Consider the following 21,802-nt stretch of genomic DNA (forward strand, 5'->3'; position numbering starts at 1 on the left):
TTTTGCCAAACTGCATTCCCTTCTGGATATGAAATCTCTATCAGCACAATTAACTGCTTCCAATAAAAGTATCCACTGGGTTGAGGAGGGGTGTGGAAGTCAAGCACAATTCTCTATTTTGTCCTTCTGTTTTAGTGTTTAGTATACCATTAATGTCCTTGAGCTGCCCATCTTCAATATTTCATTTGCATGTCATGTGCAGTCTTTTACACACACAAACATACTTCATACTTAGGCTTATATTATGAGGGCTTTACATAGGCTTCATTGGACCACAATTTTGTTCTTCCTGTTCTGGACCAAGCCACAGCCACAAGCCAACATGTGAACTAGAAGGAAGGGAGTGCATCCAAAAATACACTGCTCCTTGTGAACATTTCTATAGGGGAAGCTATTGATTTAAAATATCAAGCTCTAACTTCAGTTCACTATTATATGCAACAAAAGAAAACATGTATATATTCTCCACCATATAGTCTTAACTATATGAAAATAGGGTTACTCCAGTCTTACAGCACACATATAACACCAAAATCAAGACTTAACTATGCTTTATGATGTTCTAGATTGTCACGATCAAACTGGCTGTACCCACACAGTCCTGTTGAACTTGGTCAGAATCCTACAAACTCCACCTCCTTTGTAGCAGATAGTACTTACACCTCTTTTACTAGGGTGCATGATCACCTCATTTGCCTAACAGTATGACTGCAGAGGCTAACAAGACAGTGGGAGGTTGGACAGGTAAATGCTAAGGGGGGCTCAAGCACAAAGCTCCCTACATGATCTCTTTCAGAATATCGGTAGGGTTGCTCCGAGCTGGCTCCCAAAGCCTAGTGGCAAGCACAGGAGATGGACAAGCAGCTAATTTGGCCTCAAGCCTGCCTCTGGGACTGTTCCGCACAGCAGCACAGAGACTGCATAGAGTCACTGACACTAGTGGCACAGAGGAAACAGCAGTAGCAACTCATATGTGCTATACGCCATGCATAGGGGAGTAAGAGGGGAGTGGAGGTGATGTGATGGAGGACTCTACTGCTTTCCTCCCTTTGTGCTCCAGCAAACTAGGCACAGATTAAAAAAACCCTACTTCCCAACAAAGAGAGACATAAATTACCACTACCCCAGAGCAAGGAGGTCAGATTCCAGTTTATTCTTTGTGGCATGCGTTCCTTAGGGCAGATGGTAAGGTCACGAGCTGGCCTCACATGAAATGTATAAGCCACATTTAAGACCATACCAGGATTGAAACATGCACTTCTTATTTACTCCCAAATTGAATTCAGCTGCACTCCTTCCTCAGTCAAATTCTCAGAAATATTTTGGTAAACAGGTTTTGATATATAGCCTGGAGTAACCTTTAATTAATTTGTATTTGTATGCTCTGAGAAGCATAAAGCATAAGCATGCTCAGCCTTTGTATCATTGCTATTTATAAGACAAATTTGACTTGAGGTCCTTGCCTTTTTTCAGTGGTGTGTAACCCAAAGTTCCTCCTGATAAGGGAAGGGACTTTCTCTCTTTCTGCTTAGGTGGTGAACCCACAGCTCATACAGAACACCCACATAACATGAAACTGTGCTATCCAGATCTGCCTTCTCTACATGGCTCAGTTTACAGAGTCCACAGAACACAAGCACCATTCCAGGAGACCAAAAAAGGCAGCAATCTCCTTATCTGAATGCAGGGAAATGGAAATTGTTCTGCTACTTGATGTGAGGGTCATGCTGAGCCAAAGCAAGGCGATAGGGCTTGCTGCACATTAAGAGCTTGCAGGGCTCTGGCGGGCTCTTAAGCAGCAATGCTGTTCCAGTAGAAAGCCTCTGAAAACTGAGAACAGTATAACCACAACCTCTGAAAAAAGTTATTTTTCTTTTATGAACAGAGACAGTACTGAAGCAATGTCTCTGAAGTAGTTTTCTTTATCTGTTCTCAAAATTGGTTTGGTTTCTTTCTAAATCCAGTTATCATATTACTATGTACCACTATTATTAGCTATCGTGATATTTGTCTGCCAGATAAAGAACAGACAGAAAGAAACAATTTAATTCCATTCCACAAGCTGTTTAGCCAGAGAAGGTATTTAATATGCTGCAAAAGCCAGTTGAACACTGTCCATGCCGACTGCACTGGCAAAGCCTTCATTTGAAATTCATCAGCAGGAGAAAAGCAAAACCATAAAAGGTCATAACTGAACTTGGCATTATTGCTGACAGGGCTCAGGGTCATGGCAGACCTCTCTGCTTTGCTCGGAAAACTATGCCCTGCAGCTTTTTTTCCAAGGGAGAAGAGTGCTATAACTAGAGATATTATTACCCCCTAACACTCTGTAACAACCATTAACACCCTTCTGGATGTTAGTGTACCATAGGTTTAGGGTAAAATTAAACTAGGAAACAATGCCTGCATTCTCCCACAAAACAACACAAGAGAAGTTGAAATGAACAGAAATTTTCTCCTAATGAAACAGCGTCTCCAGCAGAGCCCAGGACCACATGGACAAGGTTAGTTAGCCCATATTGCCCATCCTGACAACTCTGACATAAGACTAATTTATTTTAAAACTGCCCTTTTGAGACCTGATAGCTTACAAATACTGGAGGCCCAGAGCACCACTTCATGCTGTTGTTTCCACTTTGTCAGTTGGGGCAACTGAGGCATAAAAGAGTAAAATGACCTTGTCCAAGGACACACGGGAGAATGGAGCTGGGAACGAAACCAGAGCTCACCACTCCCACGCAAATGCCCTCAGCACAAGAACATCTCCTTCTGCCACAGACCTAATGGAACAAACAAATATATAATGCATTCTCAGGAGCCCTTTTTCTAGACCATCTGCTCCTGTGCCTGAGTCAACAAGCTATTCGGATTACTCATGTGCTACATGTTAGGCGTCTGGTTTGATAACTGATTGAATTAGAGCTCTGATACCTGTCCACTGATAGGCAGAATAAATTTTAGGTTGTTCTCCAGTAAGACTACCAGCAGGTTCCAAGTGTCCACCAGGATGAGTTTGGGTCCTAGGAATCCCATGTTTGTGTGCAGGAGTCATGATGCATAATTTCTTAGTAACTAAGACATTTCTAGCGTTTAACACCAAGCAAAATACAGGAATTTTGTTGTCAGGAATACTGTCATGATATTTCCTTTTCTTCATTGGAAGAAAGGTGAAGATAAGTACCAGGAAAAATAACTAAGCAGGGAGTTCTATTGGAATTTCTTCTAACAGAAATGACATTGAAACTAGATGGCCCTTCAAGGAATAAATCCAGATCAGTGTACCAGCACTGATGCATAGGGCAACATAAGTTGTTCTTCCTCTATACATTGTTATCTTGCTGTGAAAATTTAGTTTTGATACAGCTGCAGAGTTTCGCCACCAAGCATTAGTGGGGAGGCTGACAGTGGAGGTTACAACACTGTTGAACTGCAACAGCAGCAACAGCAGCAGCAACATAAGATGTCTCTTCCTTAATCACTAGTCTAGTTGCCCTTTAACCATAAAACTGATGACAAAAATGCTCCAGCAATCCAGAGGAATTTAAAAGGCTAAAGGTTAGAGACCAAGTCAACCCACATATTCTTAGGAAATTCACTGCATTCTCAACCCTAACTGTAAACAGGGAATCACATGGATACTGCAAGATATAATCTGATGCTTCTCAAAAGAAGGTGAAGTTTCAGAAGCATTCATGTTAGCACTTCTGAGCTGCAGTATTCTCTGTAGAAGAGTCTATGGTTGTTCCGCTTCATTATGTGTTTCACAGATGTCTGCACGTGCTTTTCCAGAGAGAGAAGGCAGTTCCTGACCACCACTGGATACACTCAGTCTGAGTGGCTAGCACTGAGCCAGATTTCTCAGGCACTCACAAAAAATGCCGACAGTCGCACTGTGAATTGTTGGTTATGCTACCACATTTCCATCTAACAGAGCCTCACGCAAAGAATTAATGCTAATATAGTATGCATGTATGTCACTTGTTGAACCACGACCAAGCCCTTCATATAAGCAATTATTAATCCTATCATTATATTCAATCACTATTGGAGTTAGTGATGATCAGATCTTGTTCTCAAGCTAAACTTGTATTTTCTCATTTTTGCTTGGAAAGACTGCTCATACAGATTCTGCTAAAGACATAGAAGCAACAGTTTCCTCACAGAAAGCAACTTCTCCATCCCAACTCAGGTATGGAATCATAACCGCATGCAGAGGAGCAGATATTACTTAGTGAATTCCTATTATACTACTTGCATGTCTGTGTGCAACTTGCTTATATATGTGTCCTTAAGTACTTGGTTTATCACTTTCCAACAGTGCATGAGGATGCAGTACACGGTATGTGCACAAACGCTTAGAGTAAATAAAAACACTATAACACTATAACAATTATCTTTAGGCAATAATGATATTGCTCTTATTCTTCTGCATGTATATACCAGCATGTATATACCATATAGCTCACTAATCACCACGATATTTTTTTTTTTAATACAATACTACACCAAGAACAATTCAAATCTAAAGGATTTATAAAAGACAAACAGGGTTGATCAAAATCAGCCCCCAGGTACGTAGTACATGTGTTTTTACTTCTGTATTAAAAGAAGTAAAAGTTGTCACTAATATCCAAAGTATTCACCAAACACTGATCATCAGAAAACCCCAGTATATTAGGCAGGGAAACATGAAGCAATTTGTCCAAAATCATGAAGGAAACTTGTGGCATAGCTGTAGAACAGACTACTTCTCTAATGCCAAATTCTCCTTGTTGAATACTCCGTTATTCTTTTGACTCTTTGTCATGGTACCCAGCTTTAGGCAGTATGAAAACCAAGTTCCTTTTTCAAAAGTGGTTACAGATTGGGGTATTCCTGTCACATAGCTAAAATGTTCAGAACCATAAATTTGAAATTTACCCATATACATCCAATAAATGGCATGAAAGGAATGAATATTCCTTGCTATCACTGTAGAGTGAGGGCTCTACCTTGCCTAAATCAGCCCTATCTTACACTAAGCTCATCACTGGATCATTTAATATAGCTTTGGCAACAGAAGTCCACTTTAAACTGACGCAGCATCTGCCGTGAATCATTAGCTCAGTCTCACATCAGGCCATTTTGGTTTTGGAGCAGAAACATGTTTCAAATTCTCCCAGAGACATCACTCAGCTAATGAAATTGCTTATTTAAGAAAGCTAATCATCACAGTAGAGAAGAGGTCAACATGGACATTTTGGGACCAGTCAATCTTTTAAAGAAAGGCATTGCTTAACTTGGATGTCTCACTTTTGCTGCAGGTCTCCCAGTATTATTAGTGCTTATACAGACAAAGTTACACAATGAATCAATGTGAAATTCAAGACTTAGTCCGTGTGCCTCAGTGCTGTATACTCATCACCACACTGCACTGCCCATCAGTTAACAAGTCTCAACTAACTTGACTACATATCAGTGCATCTGGTGCATGGACTGCAAACAGCTCACACTGGAGGCTGAGTGCAATGGATGTTTTGTTCATTGATACTCATTGAAATCGCAAAGGAAAAAAAATCCTTGGAATAAAATTGGGTTTCTTTCAAGAGCATCTTTTCCCATGGCCCCACCTGCATTGAATGATATACTGTTCAAACTCTTGAAGTGTCAGAACTCCTGCTAAGCTTGCAGTTGAAGGCTGAGACTGACAGTGTGAGCAGTCAAATTTAAGACTTTAGGAGGCAAATTCAAAGGAACGCAGGGTAGCTTTTTTCCCCTAAAAGTCATTATTAAAAATAATTTCCAAAAATCATACCCAGCTATAGTTTACAGTCTAGGACTCAGAGTTTAAATCATAGCAGGATCATTTCTGGTTTGAATCCTGGCAGATAAGCTCAGTCCTTTGTCCTCTGGTTGGAGGTAAGTCAATAATGTTATTTTTTGTGAAGAAAGGTCTTTGACAACTGAAAGTATAAAATCAAGATCCAGGATGGTCTTAAATATCCTCAGGACAGTCTTTAGACATTTTGCTCAAAGCAGGATCAGCTATAAGGTCAGACCAGATTGTTCAGATACTTATCCAGTCTGAACTTGAATACCTCCAAGGATGGAGACTGCACAACTTTTCTGGGCAACCTGCTACCTGGCATTTGTTACAGTCCAAATTTAATTTGGGAAATGCTTATTGGAGTCTTTCCCATGAGAAGCTTGCCCATCAGCATGAAGACTTTGCAATCCACATGGTTGTAAGAAGTAATAATAAAAGAAATACTTCTTTATTTCCATGTTTATTTCATTTTGTATTTTAACAAATGTCTTTGATTTGCTAAAATTCAGAACAGACAAGCCTGTTAGCTAGCCCTTTGAGAAACATAGCTCTAGGCTGGCTCAGACACACTCCTCCAGAAAGCAGATGTTCTGTATTTGTAGTTTCCCTCAATACATTCAAGACTCAGTTGTGGACTGTGGTCAGTCAGCAGTGTTTTGAGTACACAGCATGCACACAGATGTGCTGTTTATCAGTAAACTTATAGGGAGGCAGCTCACACAGAGTTTAGAGCCTTAATATAAATAGCTGAGGCAAACAGAGCTGATCTCTAGCACCAGGGCTTTCTCCACAAATGCTTGTTATGAATATGGGGTCAGGGCAGGGAGGGCAAGTTTCTTCCCAGTACTTTGGATGGGGCAGAGAGAATGGACAGGTAAGAATTTAGGACTAAGGACGAGCTTTGGTAGACTAAGAAGTCTCACATTTTGCATATTGAGAGAAGCATAGGTTCCCCATTTTGACTGGAGCAGACTTTGGAGAAAAGTACCTTCCAATTTTCATGAACATTTAACACCTTTAAAGGTGCAAACAGATTTTATCTGATTTTTATTAAAAGGATTTTATCTCAGTAGTGAGATTCTAACCCACTCCCTAGAAGGAAGACATTTTTTCTCCCTTTCCCCACATTTTTGAGTACCCAGATGGAAGAATCTGGCCTTAAAATGCATGTGTAGCAAACTAGGAATCCTGAGGCTTTGTCATGCCTTTGGCAGTGCTGACATCAGCGAGATGTCTCACTGAAGAGCTTGGCAATTTTACAAGAGGGAATTTATTCTTTTCAGTTGGAAACAGATAGCTTGTCATCAGCCAAAACACATGGCAAACTCCAGCACATTGTGAAGATTCTTCACTCAACTCTCCCAAAAGCATCTCTGGGAATCCCACTGTTCTCTGGCACATTTCTTATGGAAGAGCAAAGCAGAAGGCTGAGATGTAGCTTTATAAGGCTATAGAATTCAAAGACTTTCAAACCAATTAACTCCAAAGGATATAAAACAGTAACTTATAATAATAATGAGTCAAGGCTCACACAGTGACAAGATAATAGGAGTTGTCGGCCTAGTTCAGCTAAAAAAAATCCATCTTGCCCAATAACCTGCTACAGTTAGCAGCCTGCAGCAGTTGCGTAGGAAAGAGTGGAAAAAAAAGGGAAATGTGAAGAGCAATTAATCTCCTGCCATTCTTCTAGCTGCTAATCAGCTGTGTTGGGGCTTTGGAGCCAAAAGCTGTACCCAGAACAATGTATATGATGGTTATTCGAGGAGCAATTTTTCACGGTGTTCATTTTTAACCTAGCTATACTTCTGACCTGCACAACCCACTGTTGGTAAAGGTAGTACAATTTATATATGCATCATGTGAAAAATACTTATTCTATTTTCTTCTGTCCTTGAATTCTCTGGCACATTGCTGGAATCTACTTGATATTTATACTCATTCATTCAGTTATCTTTTAACTGCAATGAAAGCCACAGATTAGATGAAAGAATTCCATTTAAATAATCAGGAGGCCTCTATTGACAATATGTACGGCAGTATGCAGCTGAGGGACATTCACTCTTTAGCAGTAGATATTGTACTTGGAAGTGTGAGTTTAGTCATTAAATTTTCTATGTTATTCACTGGATTGCTGGAATGAATTTCCAGTCCAACTTGGGTTAATGGTGTTTTGCCATTGATTGCACTGGAGTCAGATTTTCATCTCGGCTTTATACCCGCTTTTCTTGCTCACTAGCCCATGTATCTGTTAGGACAGCAGAGCCAATGCAGTTCTGAGTGTGTGATTAGGATGCAGCCTTGCTGGTTGAACTAGAATTGATCCAAATGCCTGGGCAAGCTCTGCCCTCCCCTGCCTTGTGTCAAAACCCTCCTGCAGGCCATAGATAACAGAGCCTAGAAACAGACCCATCCCACAGACTAATGTTTTAATCAAATCACCCTCTTTGCTTGTAGAACTTCCCCACATCTCCCTGGAAACCATTTGGTGTATCCACACCAAAGTGGGCTCATTAGCTCTTTCAGAGCTAGATGTCACAGCTCTAGATTTTGTCTGACATTCAAGCTAGCTGGTCTAGATCTAGGCTGCAGTTTTATCTGCAAACATACTGCAACTGTCTACCAGTCTACAACTATCTGCAGCTGTCCACAGCCTGCTACAACAAAATTGATGGCCTGAATGTGCCATCTGACAAGGCTGTTTGAAGCTTTAAAATAGTTGTGTGTAAAAGCTCATATATGAAGGGCTCCATATTCAAAACAGACTGCCTTTATTCACCGCTTTCTATCACTATAAAACAGTAGACAATGGTAGGAATTTCAATTAAAAGGATAAAATCTCTCTCCCCCAAGCAACAGGATGTTTTCAAATTTACAGTCTAATAGAAACCACCTCAATCTTTCCTGAACTAACAGTTTTAAAATTTGCAGTCTAGCAAACAGCTGGATGCTGCAAACATTAAATGGTAAAGAGAAGTAATATTTAACCAAAAAACGGAGCCATGAGCTGGTTTTTTTTCTTGAGTTGTTTTTTTTTTAGTCTGAGCTATTTTTTATCTTCATCTGTACTTAGTAATTTTTCAAAATAAAACACAGTATAGCCCTACTGAATTTGCTTATAGTCCTTATTACAGTGTCACTGTCCAGTCCAGATATTTTTTAAAGTACTAATTTTTCATTGCAGTCTTGTTAACTTATCTGATTATTTTATTTCATTTTTTTGCATATCATTATATAAAAAGCAAGTGTAGAGTCATGTCTGAAGAATGAGTATATATCTAAAACATTATTATGGACTTACCAACAACTGTAAGGTTGACTTGTGCTTGTCTGCTGCCAAGTTTGTTCTCTACGACTAGGGTGTAACATCCACAGTGTTCCTGTCTCGTTGAAGATATTGTTAGCTTGCTGCTGTTTTCAGCATTCTCAATTTTAATATATTCATTTTCTTCAATCTGCCAAATTCAAAAGAAAAAAAAAAGAGATTTTATGGGATGAATTCCTTATATCTGAAAGCTCGAATTACAATACAAGGTTATCATATTGAGCGTTATCTGAAGATAACTCTATTACAGCAGTGAATATGTGCAGCTGGTAAAGAGTGTAATCAACATGAAACATCTAGAAATGCAGTGGAACATTATAATGGCTCCAGTCCTGCAAAGGCAACAGGGAGCATTTGTATTGCTGGAACTCTGCTAAGGAACAGGAGTTTCACTTTCTAACCCTTCTTTGACAGGCTGAAAGTGCAAACTGTGTAACTGGCAAAAGAACAAAGCCTGGCCTTGCATATCTCACAGAGACCACAGCAGAACAAGGGTTTAGCTCTAAATACCCTAATTCATTTGCCATTCCCCTTTAGAGGCCCAATGTGCAAATCATCCATAGCTGTGACTTTTACCCTCTTGTCTTAACCAGCCTTATTCTGTAGTTCCACATAAATCAAGGTAATAGTTTCTTAGGTTTGAACAATTGAAGATGGTGTTGCCTGAAATGGAGATGTAATGCTACAGCTGTGCAGAGAGACATACAAAGAGCCCCAATTTGGCTTTCCTATAGCATTTTTATTTTCTGGAGAGGCAAAAATCAAAATCTCAGCTGACTATCGTAGGCATATTATGATCTAATTTTTAATTGAATCAAAGCTATCATAGCATAAATGGCCAAGGAGACTTCGATTTTAAACAGCATTAGCTTGAGAGATGACAGATTATTTAAAAACCTCATAATGCTACACTGCAATTATAGAAGCTGTACACTGTGTTCTTATGAAATAGACAACATAATGTCAATGCCCTTCTTCCTCCCACCACTTCCTTCTTAGATAAGTGACTCTTCCAACTCATTCTCAGAATTTCATTAAAAATTAAGGCTATTTAGTTTGCCTTATCTTATCTCATATATTCAGAGAATAAGAAATTACAAGGCTAAGAGCAGGACTTTCGCTGCTTTCTCCTCAAATGAGATAGAACACATGTATTGCTATATGCCCAAAAGTAACCTGAGAAAGATGCTCCTACAGTAACTTGAATAGAAAGTTAGCAAATGGGATTATGTAGGATTACAGTTTAAATTACACTGAAAGTTGTTTCCCCCTGCCCCCGTACTTTGTTCTTCTGAAATTCTGCACTGGGTTATATGTTTTGCTTCATTAGAATTAGTCAAAGGGTAATAGTAATAAAAAAATCAGTCTAGTAGAACTAGATCTGCGTTATTCAGAGAAAGCCCTGAAGTTAAGCAGAGAAAGCCCTGAAAGGGTGCTCAGTGGCTTGCAATGGTTGTGGGGAACACAAAGCTGGATCCCTGTGTTCCCAAAAGAAAGTCACTGGTCATAGTTAAGAAGCTCCAACAATTGACAATGTTAAATGATGGACTTCGTTCCTCAACTAAGGAAGAGGCTTTCAAAGGCTTTCCCCTTTTTAGCTGAGCACAGTTCCAGCATCCCTCCACTAGACTGCCATCATGTACAAAGTATGGGTCACAACTTTGTGACATTCCCTTTCTTCAAGGAAAAGATATTGTCCAGAATATACCTGTGAGAGGCCCCTGTGGCTTTCTCGAACCTGAGGGAATGTGAGGAAGGAACATGGAGAGAACAAGTCCCTCCTGCATGCTGCAGCATACAGCGGCAGCACTGAAATCACAACTCACCACTTACTGGATCTGCTCAAATAACTACTACAAATAACCCCCAGGAAAATTTTAAGAATACTTGGGTGATTTTTCACTTTTAGGACTGGAAACGGAACAGAGTTGAAATCAACCACATTTATAGAAGAGGGAGAAATCCAAGAATAAAACAGTATGTGGTGAAGTATAAGTCAAAAAGAAAGCAAAATAATGGTGCAGCACACTACACACTGTCTCCCATTTAATTTTGTAAATGAAAGACTGCTGCCGTCACTTGTCCTCCTACAGTGTTTATTAACCTTCCTGAAGTTTTTTCTTTTCTATCTCATTCACCTGCCATAATGAACCATTTAAAAATGTATATGTCATTTTAATGTATGATTTTGCAAACCTTCAATTGTCTTACAGTGAATAAAGTATAAAGATGGTAAAAATAATATTTTACAGAGGGAAAAAAGGTGCAGAATCACAGATTATGGAACTGATATGTGTATTATGAGCTGCTGGTCTCTGTTATCACATAAATTTTGCATATAGAAATGGCCTTGAAATCTATGTAAATAGGATTGTTGTATTTATTCAACAATGAACTCAGAATTCTGCACAAACCAGAAACTCACATTTGAGGGGTACATTTTATGCATGTGATAAGACAGAGCTCAGCAAGACATGACACTGAATGTCCCTGGAGCTTCTGAGAAATATTTTTGTAGAAATAAGTAAGCCACTTTTTAATACCAGTCTTGAAACTAAAGAATTTTAAGAAAACATGGGAGTTCAGGAACCCCACCCCCCCCTTTCCCCTAAAGTAAGAGGTTATTTGGGGTTAGCAAAAATGGACTCTGGAATACCCTTTGCACTAGCAAACTGTTTTGAATTCTTTCAATTAAATGGTGACACCTCTGGATTTAGAGTCTAAACTTCCTTGTAGGAGGAGATGTTTTTATTTATCTTCTATAGACTGCATAATGAGTTCAGAATGAAATAAACAGAATAGCAGCTACAGTACATATTTATATTTGCTCTACCCTAACATGACACTTCATCTTCCAGTTTATAGTTGCATATTGGGTTATTTGATTTAAAGTGGTTTTATTATTCACTAAAGCAACTCTCTTTAGAAACTGCTCTTATGCATACATGTAGTATAGTTCAAGGAAATTAATTCAAGCAAAAGGAACTTTAAAGCTAGGGGGTTTAACCCCCTAGGCAGCATAAATAAACCTAGGCAACTTAATTGCCATTGTGCCTTGCATGATGACATTTGTGTTGCAAAACATTTCACTCAAGCTTCCTGTATGGCATTTTGCCCCTCTGACATAACTTTAGACCAAGCATCAATGAAGAATAGGTTCTTTTTGAAGGAGAGAAAGGTTTGCTGTGACAGATTCTTTTCAGATACCTATATCTTTTACACCACCTATCCTTTAATTACAGGGTTTAAGGCTTTTCTCAAAGGAACAGTCATTTGTTATAGGAGGGGACAGACAGCAACAGGTTTAAACTGTAGCAAGAAAGATTTGGGCTTGGCATTAGGAAAAAATTTCTAACACTATGGACATTTAAGCACTGCAATAGGTTGCTAATGGAGGTTTGTGAAATCTTCATCATTGGAACGTTTTCAGCAGAGGTGAGGAAAACATCTGGCAGGAAGGACATGGATTTTGCCAGTTCCTGGGGAAGGGAGATGGACAAGATGGGTTGTTGGTGTTCCTTTCCAACTCTACTTTTTCAATGATTGTTAGAACAGACCAGAAAACAATTTACCTGCTTACGGAATTTCATCCAGGTGCAAGTTACGGGTGCCGTTCCTACCACCTTGGCAAACAATTCCACTGATTCACCGGCACGGACTTTTCTGTCTTCTGGGAACTGAGTGATCTGAGGAGGAGCAGCTGATGAAAAAAAAAAAAAGAAAGATCTCTCTTTAGGTGACTTTACTTTCTATTTTTCTTAAATTCAAACCACATACATCTCTCAGCTCAACAGTTTCAGAGCAGCATTTGAAATCCAGATTAGCAGTTATCTGTTGCTTGCAATGAAACAATCCCATGGATATCGTTAGTTCTACTGTAGTGAAGCAATAACAATCTACCTGTCAGAAGTTTGCTCATGCAAGACCAAGGTACAGAAATCGAAAGGCTAAAAGTATTAAGACCTACAACCAATTCCAAATATACAGCTTATGAAATATTTTTGTTGTTTTTTTCAGAAAAAACTTTTTTCTTTTGCACTTTGTATTTTTGAAGAATGGCTCCAGCTAACTTCATATCAATTTGCGTGTGCTGAGGTGGTCTGCAAACCTGCTCCCAAATGTCATCAACAGCATTCAGAAAATTTAAGACTCAACACCTGCCTATGAAGATTCTGGCTTCAGTAGCCAGATAAACATCATGTGGGACATCTATTAGAGAGACAAGGAAGGCAACTGATGTCTTTCTCCATCACACTCAATGTTCCTGTAAGCAATGACAGATCCTTTTGTTTGTGTATTACAGTGCTGCTTTAAAATCTTGCAGTCCCATTCATACTCCTCCATTTCTGAATCAGGTATTTCTCCTCCTCTTCCCTTTCCCTGCCTGAGTATCAATAGATGGCAGAACATATTTTTTGCTAATTGTGCTACTTCCTGACTCTCGGTTGTGATGCTGAATGTGCCAGATTCCTGGTAGCTGCTAGGGACAGATGCCAGAAATATCACAGCCCAGACAACTCCAGGGTGAAATCTGTTTGCTTTACGAGAGTACCACAATAAAAAATATTTGGGGGGAGAGGGTGTTGGGGTGGAAGGGTACAGATTTGAGGACATATTGACAGAAATGGTAAAAGGCATTCCCTAACATTAGAATGACCTCACTGCCAAATGTAACATTCCTCTCCAAAGCACAGGGCTACTGGCTACTGGGCATGAAAAAAACCACTTTCTTTTTCTTTCCAATGTAACTAAAACAGTGTGGTTCCCCACCCCCCAACTTGTTCTTTGGAGAAGAAGGAAACTGAATTTTCCTTTTCTGAAGGAAACTAGGCTGAGGCACATATCTGGCATAGAAAACATCTTGAACGGTTTAAAAGTCTAACAAAGTTTTAAGGCACTGAAAGCAGGTTCCTATAGAGGAACATTCTCAGTAACTTTAAATGTAGTTAGCTTTGCCTAGGAGAGTGCAAACACATGAACAGGTTACCATAATGCCTGCAGACATTTGGTAGGATCTTGATACAGTTTATTCGATAGCAACTTTTTTGCATGCTCTTAATTTAAGTCTCAGGGCAGTGTAACCTTATGAACAAGTTTGAAAAAGGGACTTTGCTTACCCACTGTTTAGTCACATATGCAAACAAATTTAGTAGGCAAATGGCTGTACTTAGAAATGTGGTTTATTATTTATTCCTACAGGATGACACATGCAACAAATTACCTGCTTTTGGAGGAGTCTTTGGAGCTGGTTTCTTCTTCACTGTTGCTTCACCTAGTCAGAAAAAAATTCAAAGGTGAGCTTTGGAAGGTACCAGAGTAACTGCAAAGCTTACATCCATAGCGATGCTTTGTTGGCACTTGAAACTATAATATGTTCTTTCAGCATATTAAAGTCAAGAATTAAAAATCCTTTTAAAAAACACTTTTATTATCCTGAATGAGCCTCAGAATATTCACAGTTGAAGCTGGAACTTTTTAAAGAATCAAAGAAATCTGCTACACATCTCCCATAATCTGTCAGACTCCATTCCTTATAGCAGTTTAACTGGGGTGAAAACACCAGGCCAAGATCTCATACTGAATTTCTGCTCAGATTTCCAGCATAATCAATGCTGAATGAGCTCAGTTAAAACTAGGGAAGCTAACACCACATACTGCTTCTTACATCACTTCTGAGCTAGCAAAGAAACAACTATATACACGCAGTAAATACTAGTATCACCCCTCTGCCTCATCCTCTTCCCTAAGCAGGGACAACTTTTTGCTATATTCATAAGAGAGAGTGTCACAGTATCAAAAAATATGGCCCAGAATTTGAAATCTGGGTGTATAAATTTTGGGAAGACAATGTTCTACAAATTGTGAATGGTAAGTAGAAAGACAGTAGAAAAGACAGGTAGGTAGAAAATGGCTATTAACTGTTTTTCACAAAAAAAGAACTAGGGGCTACCCAACTAATTATCAGGCAGCAGGCATAAAAGAAACAAAAGAAGTATTTTTAAATATAGCATGCATAATCTATGTTCACAGACAAGTAATTTTTTTGCAAGACAGAAACATAAACAGGTTTGAAAGGACAAATTCATAGGAGTTAGGTCTAGTGGTGGCCATCAAATATAACAGTCTGGATGCCTTCAAACCACTGAATTCCAGAAGTGGAGGGGCTCATTCCTTTTAAAGCACTCTCTTTTTATCTGCTATCCTAAGCATCCTTGTCAGAGGATGGCCTCTGCTGTGAAAGGACATTTCTTATTTATGCTCAAGTAGGCAGCTTGATTGAAGTAGGCTGGTTTTTAAGATGTTATTGCCTCCAGTGGAAGCAGTATCTGCTAAGTGCTTTTGAATATCTGGCAGAATGTGCATAGGTGCCTAGTGATAGCCATAACAGTCTCAAAAGTTTTTAATTTCTTGGTTCATTGTTTACTTAAGTTATTTCAAAGCAGCAAGACACTGAGCAGCAAAAAAAATTGCCCCAAATCCACCAAACCAATAAAAAGAGTCTTTTATTTTAACCTCCTTGGCTATAGCAAACTGTAAGCTGTGCGTGATACCCAGGGAACACATCACCTGATGCCCCAGGAATAAGGAGCCATGAGCTGTGAACCCACCATGGGAGTCTAATGTTATAGCTCAAGCAACAGACAGATGTGAAGATTGATTTTAAGTTTTAGAGTCATTGAAGATACTAACAGATGTGCTATAGGTTGTTAAAAGACCAAAGGCTTTAATAAATATTTAATGGTTTAGCTGTCAACAACAGTGTATATTCAGTTCATTCTGGAGAATATTTCACTATGCACTGAATATAGAAGTTTTTCTACCTTCTTTTTTATAAACTTCCATTTCATAGTAATTTTCTTTCAAAGTATGCTTAGATTTATATGCTCGGTCTTTATTGATCTTATAGGAACCAGACATACAATAATGGAGAGGTAGAATATTCTTGCAGTACTTACGGCTGAGTCAAAAAAGAATAGTTGGGTATCTCCCAAGGAAGCCTTTCTTCAATCACTGTCAGCTCAACAGAACTAGTTAAAAGTTTAGATTAGTAGTTATGACGTGTTTATGCTACTATAACTGGACCACCAGGGCATGAGCTAGGTATCTGTCCTGCCATGTCTTCCATGTGGGCTTAACCCTGTTTAAATGGAGGCCTTCAAAGAGCACTACTGCTCATTAAAGGGATCCATTACTTTTCAGGCCACCACCAGACTGACATGTACCCTGGCTGCTGTAGTAAGTGACAGCAAATATATTTCCAGATCCTCTTTCCTGCCCAAGCTGTATGAGCAAAAGCAACAAGTGGTGTTTTCAAAGCAGCTTTCCTCTTTGTCATTGTAGGGTCACACCCTGCACTGAAACTCTTACTTCAGACTGTAGTCACAGTTATGTGGATGAAACTACTTTTCAGATGCCAGCTAGAAGGGCTGCAGAGTCTGGCCTATCATCTGCTGTTAAATATCCCTATTAATGGAAATAGTGCATTAGTTACTCATTAGGTGCATAATCCCATGCAAACTAACTCAGTTACAGGATTTAAAAATGTGTAAACATTTTTGTGTGTGTGCATGCTGTATTTGACATCAGATTCTCTGCTCTTCTCTAAACTGAGAATGAAATAGCTATTGGGTATCTCCTCAGAGCTATAATGGATTTTAATAAAAGCTAAAGCAATGACATGAATTTGATTACTTCTACACTCCATTAAGCCTGATATGAACAAAGAGCACCAACGATGAGGAAAAAGCACCATTTGTCAAGTGCCATCTTGGGTTGCAGATACTGTTGCTATTTTTCAGAAATGTCACTGCAGACAAATAGGAGGAAAAGCAAATTCCTTAATCCAGCATGATTTTCACTCAGCTATCACCTCTTGGCCTACATTGTGTATTTATTTGCTGCAGTACCTTAGTTAACAAGCAAGGTGCTGGTGGAGTCATTACACTCTCCAAACGTTCATGTTTCACTCTGACTCTTAATATCTCAAGATTTTTTTTTTCATCCTGGCTGACAATGTCATTCTCTGCCTTTGCAGAATACATACACGTGGGTATCTATAAACAGAGATACCCCTCTCACTTTTCTCTGCCTACTATCAGCCACTCTCTGTTCATCACAGAAGGGACCCCAATAACATAATTTGTTCATTCACAATTACAGTCAGTGACATTCAGTTCAACATTGTTAAAGAATAATGTTTCCATATGGGTTAGGATGTATAATGAACCACCAGGTATTACATTTACCCTGTAAGACAAATAAATGCATGGTGTCCCTCCTAGCCCTGGAATAACTAAGGGCTGTGCTTACGACAGTTTAAAAGACTCTCACCTCAATGAAGATTTCCATAGCAGCAAAGCAAAGAACATGAACCCATCACGTCATTCAGCTAGGGTACTGCTTTTTATATGTAAATACAAAATTTTTGTTTAATTTTTAGTTTTTACCCACCAGGACATTACATTCACTTGACTGAAGATATACAGACTGTCACTGGACTTCATCAAACCATGCAGATTGCAAAGGCTGGCTGGAAGGTCTGGCTGAATATCCTGTTTTGCAGACACAAATAGCCCTGAGCAGAAATGAAAGGCAGGGGCAGGGTGGAAGGGAATGAGTACAAGGATGTGTCTCTGGGTCTGTGAAGCTGACTTCTTTGGCTAATAGCGTACGCTCCACTATTCTTAGATCTTCCTTAAGAATAGCTTATCTCATGCATCTTTTTGAAATGCAACTTCTGTTTCAAAACCTGCTGGAGACAGTTAGTGAAAAATATCTAATAAGATTACCCAAAGTTGACAAGGTCAAATGATTGTTTTCATTAAAATATTTTAGCCTCTTGGAAATGTTAGTTCAAGTCTGCCTCTGCTGCTTTTTAAAAAAAAAGACAGTTTGTCCCACTTTTGATATTTACATTGAAACAGGCTGAAGCTGAAAACCAACCTGGAAGAAAAAGGACATAAGATTCCCTCCTTAAATGAATCTGCCTTCTAGAAACAACCTAATTTAAACATTACAAGGCTGGTATTTACATAACTTCATAGGCAGGTTTGCCTCTTGGAGAGCTTGTGTCTGGGTTGGGGAACATAAACTAAAAACCGGGAAAGATCCCATACAGGCTGATAGCTGTGGGACATTTGGTTGTGCCGTTCTTTGCCCTGATGGTGAATTCATGAGAGCAGATATGTTCAGAAGCCTCCGTCTTTCTTTTTTGTTTCCCTTTTTTGGAATTTTACTAAAAATAGTCATAGCCCTCCCCTGAAATGGCTCTCTGCACAACTTGCTTTCATAAAGCATGAAGTAAAACTCTTACAGTCTGAAAAAAACATCAGTACTCAAGATAGCATTTCCAACCAGTCTATAATTCCTACTGTCTTCCTTGAGGGACATGCCTAAAATTATGTGCATTTCTTCTATAGTGATGGATTTCAGCACCTGGTAAACAAGTACAGAAAATACCTAACTCCGTTAACATAAGGAGCAAGACATTTCCCTGCTTCTGTCTGCTTGTGGAATAGCCTCATTTTAGCTCTGGATAGGAGAAGGGCTAATGACATACTGTAATACTATAGTCACATAGGAAACCATTTTCCCCTCATGGAAAACTTTTCAAGATTTCATCTCATGAGAGGAACTAAATTGTTTTTTTCAGTTTCCTTTAAGAGAAACTGAAAAAAGAAGTCATGTCTGCAACATATTAGATATTGTGGTAACAAGAATATTTATACAGGAGATGGAAAACCCAGATTCAAGTCTCTGCTCCTTCTTCCCCATCCCACTTGAATGCTTCAGAGGTGTGGGATAGGACTTTATGAGGTCTCTCTCTCCCACATGTAAATGAATCATAGTGTAACCTCCTTCAGACCCTTCTGGGGATAGGTATCAGGGTCTGAATCAAAGGTGACTGTTGTCTGTAATGCTTCACTACTCACTGCTATGCTAGAAAGCATGGAGTGACTGAGACCTAGAAGTACAGAAAAAAATAAAACACTTGGCCTTGTGGTCAAGGCAATGAATTACTCAGTTCTATCCTTGCTTCTGTCACAGACTTCAGTGATGGTGCAAAAATTTATTACAGGTATTACTTAGCTCAGATGAGATGAAATAGGAGAAGGATGATGGCTACAATTGTAGTAGAAAAAGACAACACATCATTACTTACCAATTTGTTCATACATTCATGAACCTATGCTAATTGCTACAGAGAAAAATGACAGTCACAATGCACTAACATCAGTAGCCTGAAAACTTCATCAAGGTTTGAAAGCTTAAACAGTTTCACTTCATTGCTTCTCAAAGAGCAAATTCCTCATACTGTTTCCAAATAACTGTTTATTATCTAAACACAATAAAATAGAAAGCAACTCTGGCTTAAATTTGATGACAAGCAGAAATTAGAAAACTAAATGCCATACAAGTCAGTTATTTGAGTTTGCGTGTTTCAGAACAGTTTTTAATAGCTTTTTTTTTCATTAAAAACAACTGTCATTTTGTTGCAACATCCCATATTTAGTTTCTAAGTCATGCAGAAATTGTCCTCTAATTGAAAAAAATCCAGCCTCCTTCTTCTCAAAATAAAAATAAAAATCCAGGAAATACTCATTCCTGCATTCCAGTCAAGAGAGTGCTAGCATATACTAGCACACTCAGAGCTTCAATAATGCAATATAGTACACTGAAAGTAACTCAGTATTTGAAAACAGCTTGGCTAGAGGAAGAAACAATTCCGTAGCAGTTTAGTAGCACAGTGCTTGAGCAATTTCTGCAGTTAAAGCAAATCTGAGCAGTGCAGAAGTGATCAAGTACCAAATAGAGCTTACAAACAACCCGGGTCATGTGAGTTCCACCAAAAGCTCTGGTGGGAGCAAGACAACAATGTTGGTATCTTAAATATAGACTTAATTTTCATATTTCCCATGTCCTGCGAGAACATCTACAATTAGATGCTAAAATGCTGTGCCCAAGTGTGTAGGAACAGGAATCTAAACTAGGGTACTAGCCTGCTACCCAGTCTGTTATGTAGGAAAATACCGTCAGGTCATTTAGACATTATAGGAGCTCCAGGTGATTTCAGTGGGAAAAGCTAGGTGTTAGGTACTTTGGCACATTAATTAAGCCAATGGATTTAGGTCCATGTTTTATAGAGAAGAAACTTTGGTCAATGCTTCTATTACATATCTCAGATCTGCAATTTCTAGTCGATGACTTAACTGGGTATTAATAATGCATGGCACCTCTTCAGTTCAAGGCCACATTGCAAAAACTGTACTCATTTTTCTCTGCATGGGACAGTCAATAAACATCTCTGTCTTCTTCTGTCAACATACAGCAATGCAGGATGAACTGTATGAAAACCACATGGAAAATACTGTTCTGTGCCAACATTAACTCAGAAAATGTCAGTATGGTGTGAGCTGTAAAGTAACTTGGCAGAGATTCAAAATGTATACCCAGCATTAGCTAAACAGTGCTGAACTGGGCATTAAGAAGTGATTTACACAACAAATTACTGTTTCTCCATTGCTCTCTTTATACATATAGTAACTGAATTTTCTTTTCATCTGTGAAGGCAACCAACCTTAAGAGTCATTAAGTTAAATCTTACATTGCCTTTTTACTTCAGCTTGGTTGTTAGGCCTTGTGCCACGGTTATTCACCCTTGGACCCCAATGCTGAGGAATGAAGTCAGCACCTTTCATTATTCAGAGTTTCAGAGAAATCATATCTAGGTCTTGAAAATAGCTGATGGCAATTTTATTTACATACACTAAAAGAGGAATTTTCAGCTTCCCTTAGAAAATAAGATTAATTTCTTTCCTTGAAAAAGTGGTCAGAGGCTTCCCTGGCAATGTAATTTATATTGTTCCAACACACTAAGTACTTGCACTCACTGCACAGAAAATGTCTTGGTTTTTCTTGCAACAGCCAGGAGTAAAGCAGCATGGACCTGGGAAATGAATGGGACTGAGAGAACTGGTTTGAATAGCCTCATTGACCCTCAAAAGCATCTCAGACTATCCCAGGGACCAAAGAGGACAGCAGCAGCACAGTCACCAGATCACAGCTGCTACACATTGCTCTTATTTCTGCAATTAAAATAACATCTCTGACCTGATCAGTTACTTCCTTAGTAACTGAGTTCTTCCCTTAGAAAGGGGCAAGTTTTATACTGACGACAAAACAATCTGACATGAAATGAAGATTTTGAAACATTTTATATTCATCTGTGCTGTGTTTCATATTATATTGATAGAATGGAAAGCAACAAAATCTTCAAGTGTTTACTGATTTAGTTATATATTATCTAAACTGAACACATCAAATTTAATGTTTTAATGGCATTTTCTTAAAATGGTGCTTGCAGACTTAGATTCTCTGACAAGCTTGTTTATCAAAGAGTTACTAACAGAACTGTGTGCTAATCACTTGGTCACTGACTCATCATTTTTCCATGGTAATTAAAATGTTCAGAATCCCCCCACTATGGAACATGATAAGGAGCCCTGTCTGACATATTTACTTTTACGACACACAGTTCCAGAGATGCCACTGCTCAGCCTTGCATTCAGGTACCAAAAATGTTGAGAAATCAGGTCTGGGAAGACAACAGTACAGCCTTCCAGAGATCTGATCTAGCCAGTGTTAGTGGTGACATTTTATTAACAACTATCAGG

General features: G+C 38.9%; 1 protein-coding gene across 4 annotated transcripts in view; it reads right to left on the minus strand.

Moving 5' to 3' along the window:
* The window catches only part of MYLK (myosin light chain kinase), a 221,856-nt gene that overhangs the window by 34,586 nt on the left and 165,468 nt on the right, over positions 1-21,802 (minus strand). For all 4 annotated transcript variants that reach the window (XM_075028799.1, XM_075028800.1, XM_075028798.1 and 1 more), the window contains 3 exons: positions 14,350-14,400; positions 12,701-12,828; positions 9,105-9,258 (listed from right to left, as the gene is read on the minus strand). In XM_075028799.1, the coding sequence (XP_074884900.1) occupies positions 9,105-9,258; positions 12,701-12,828; positions 14,350-14,400 (333 nt within the window). The remainder of the gene's footprint in view (positions 1-9,104; positions 9,259-12,700; positions 12,829-14,349; positions 14,401-21,802) is intronic.

The sequence above is a fragment of the Buteo buteo genome, chromosome 5 (genome assembly GCF_964188355.1).
Source record: "Buteo buteo chromosome 5, bButBut1.hap1.1, whole genome shotgun sequence".
Lineage (NCBI taxonomy): Eukaryota > Metazoa > Chordata > Aves > Accipitriformes > Accipitridae > Buteo > Buteo buteo.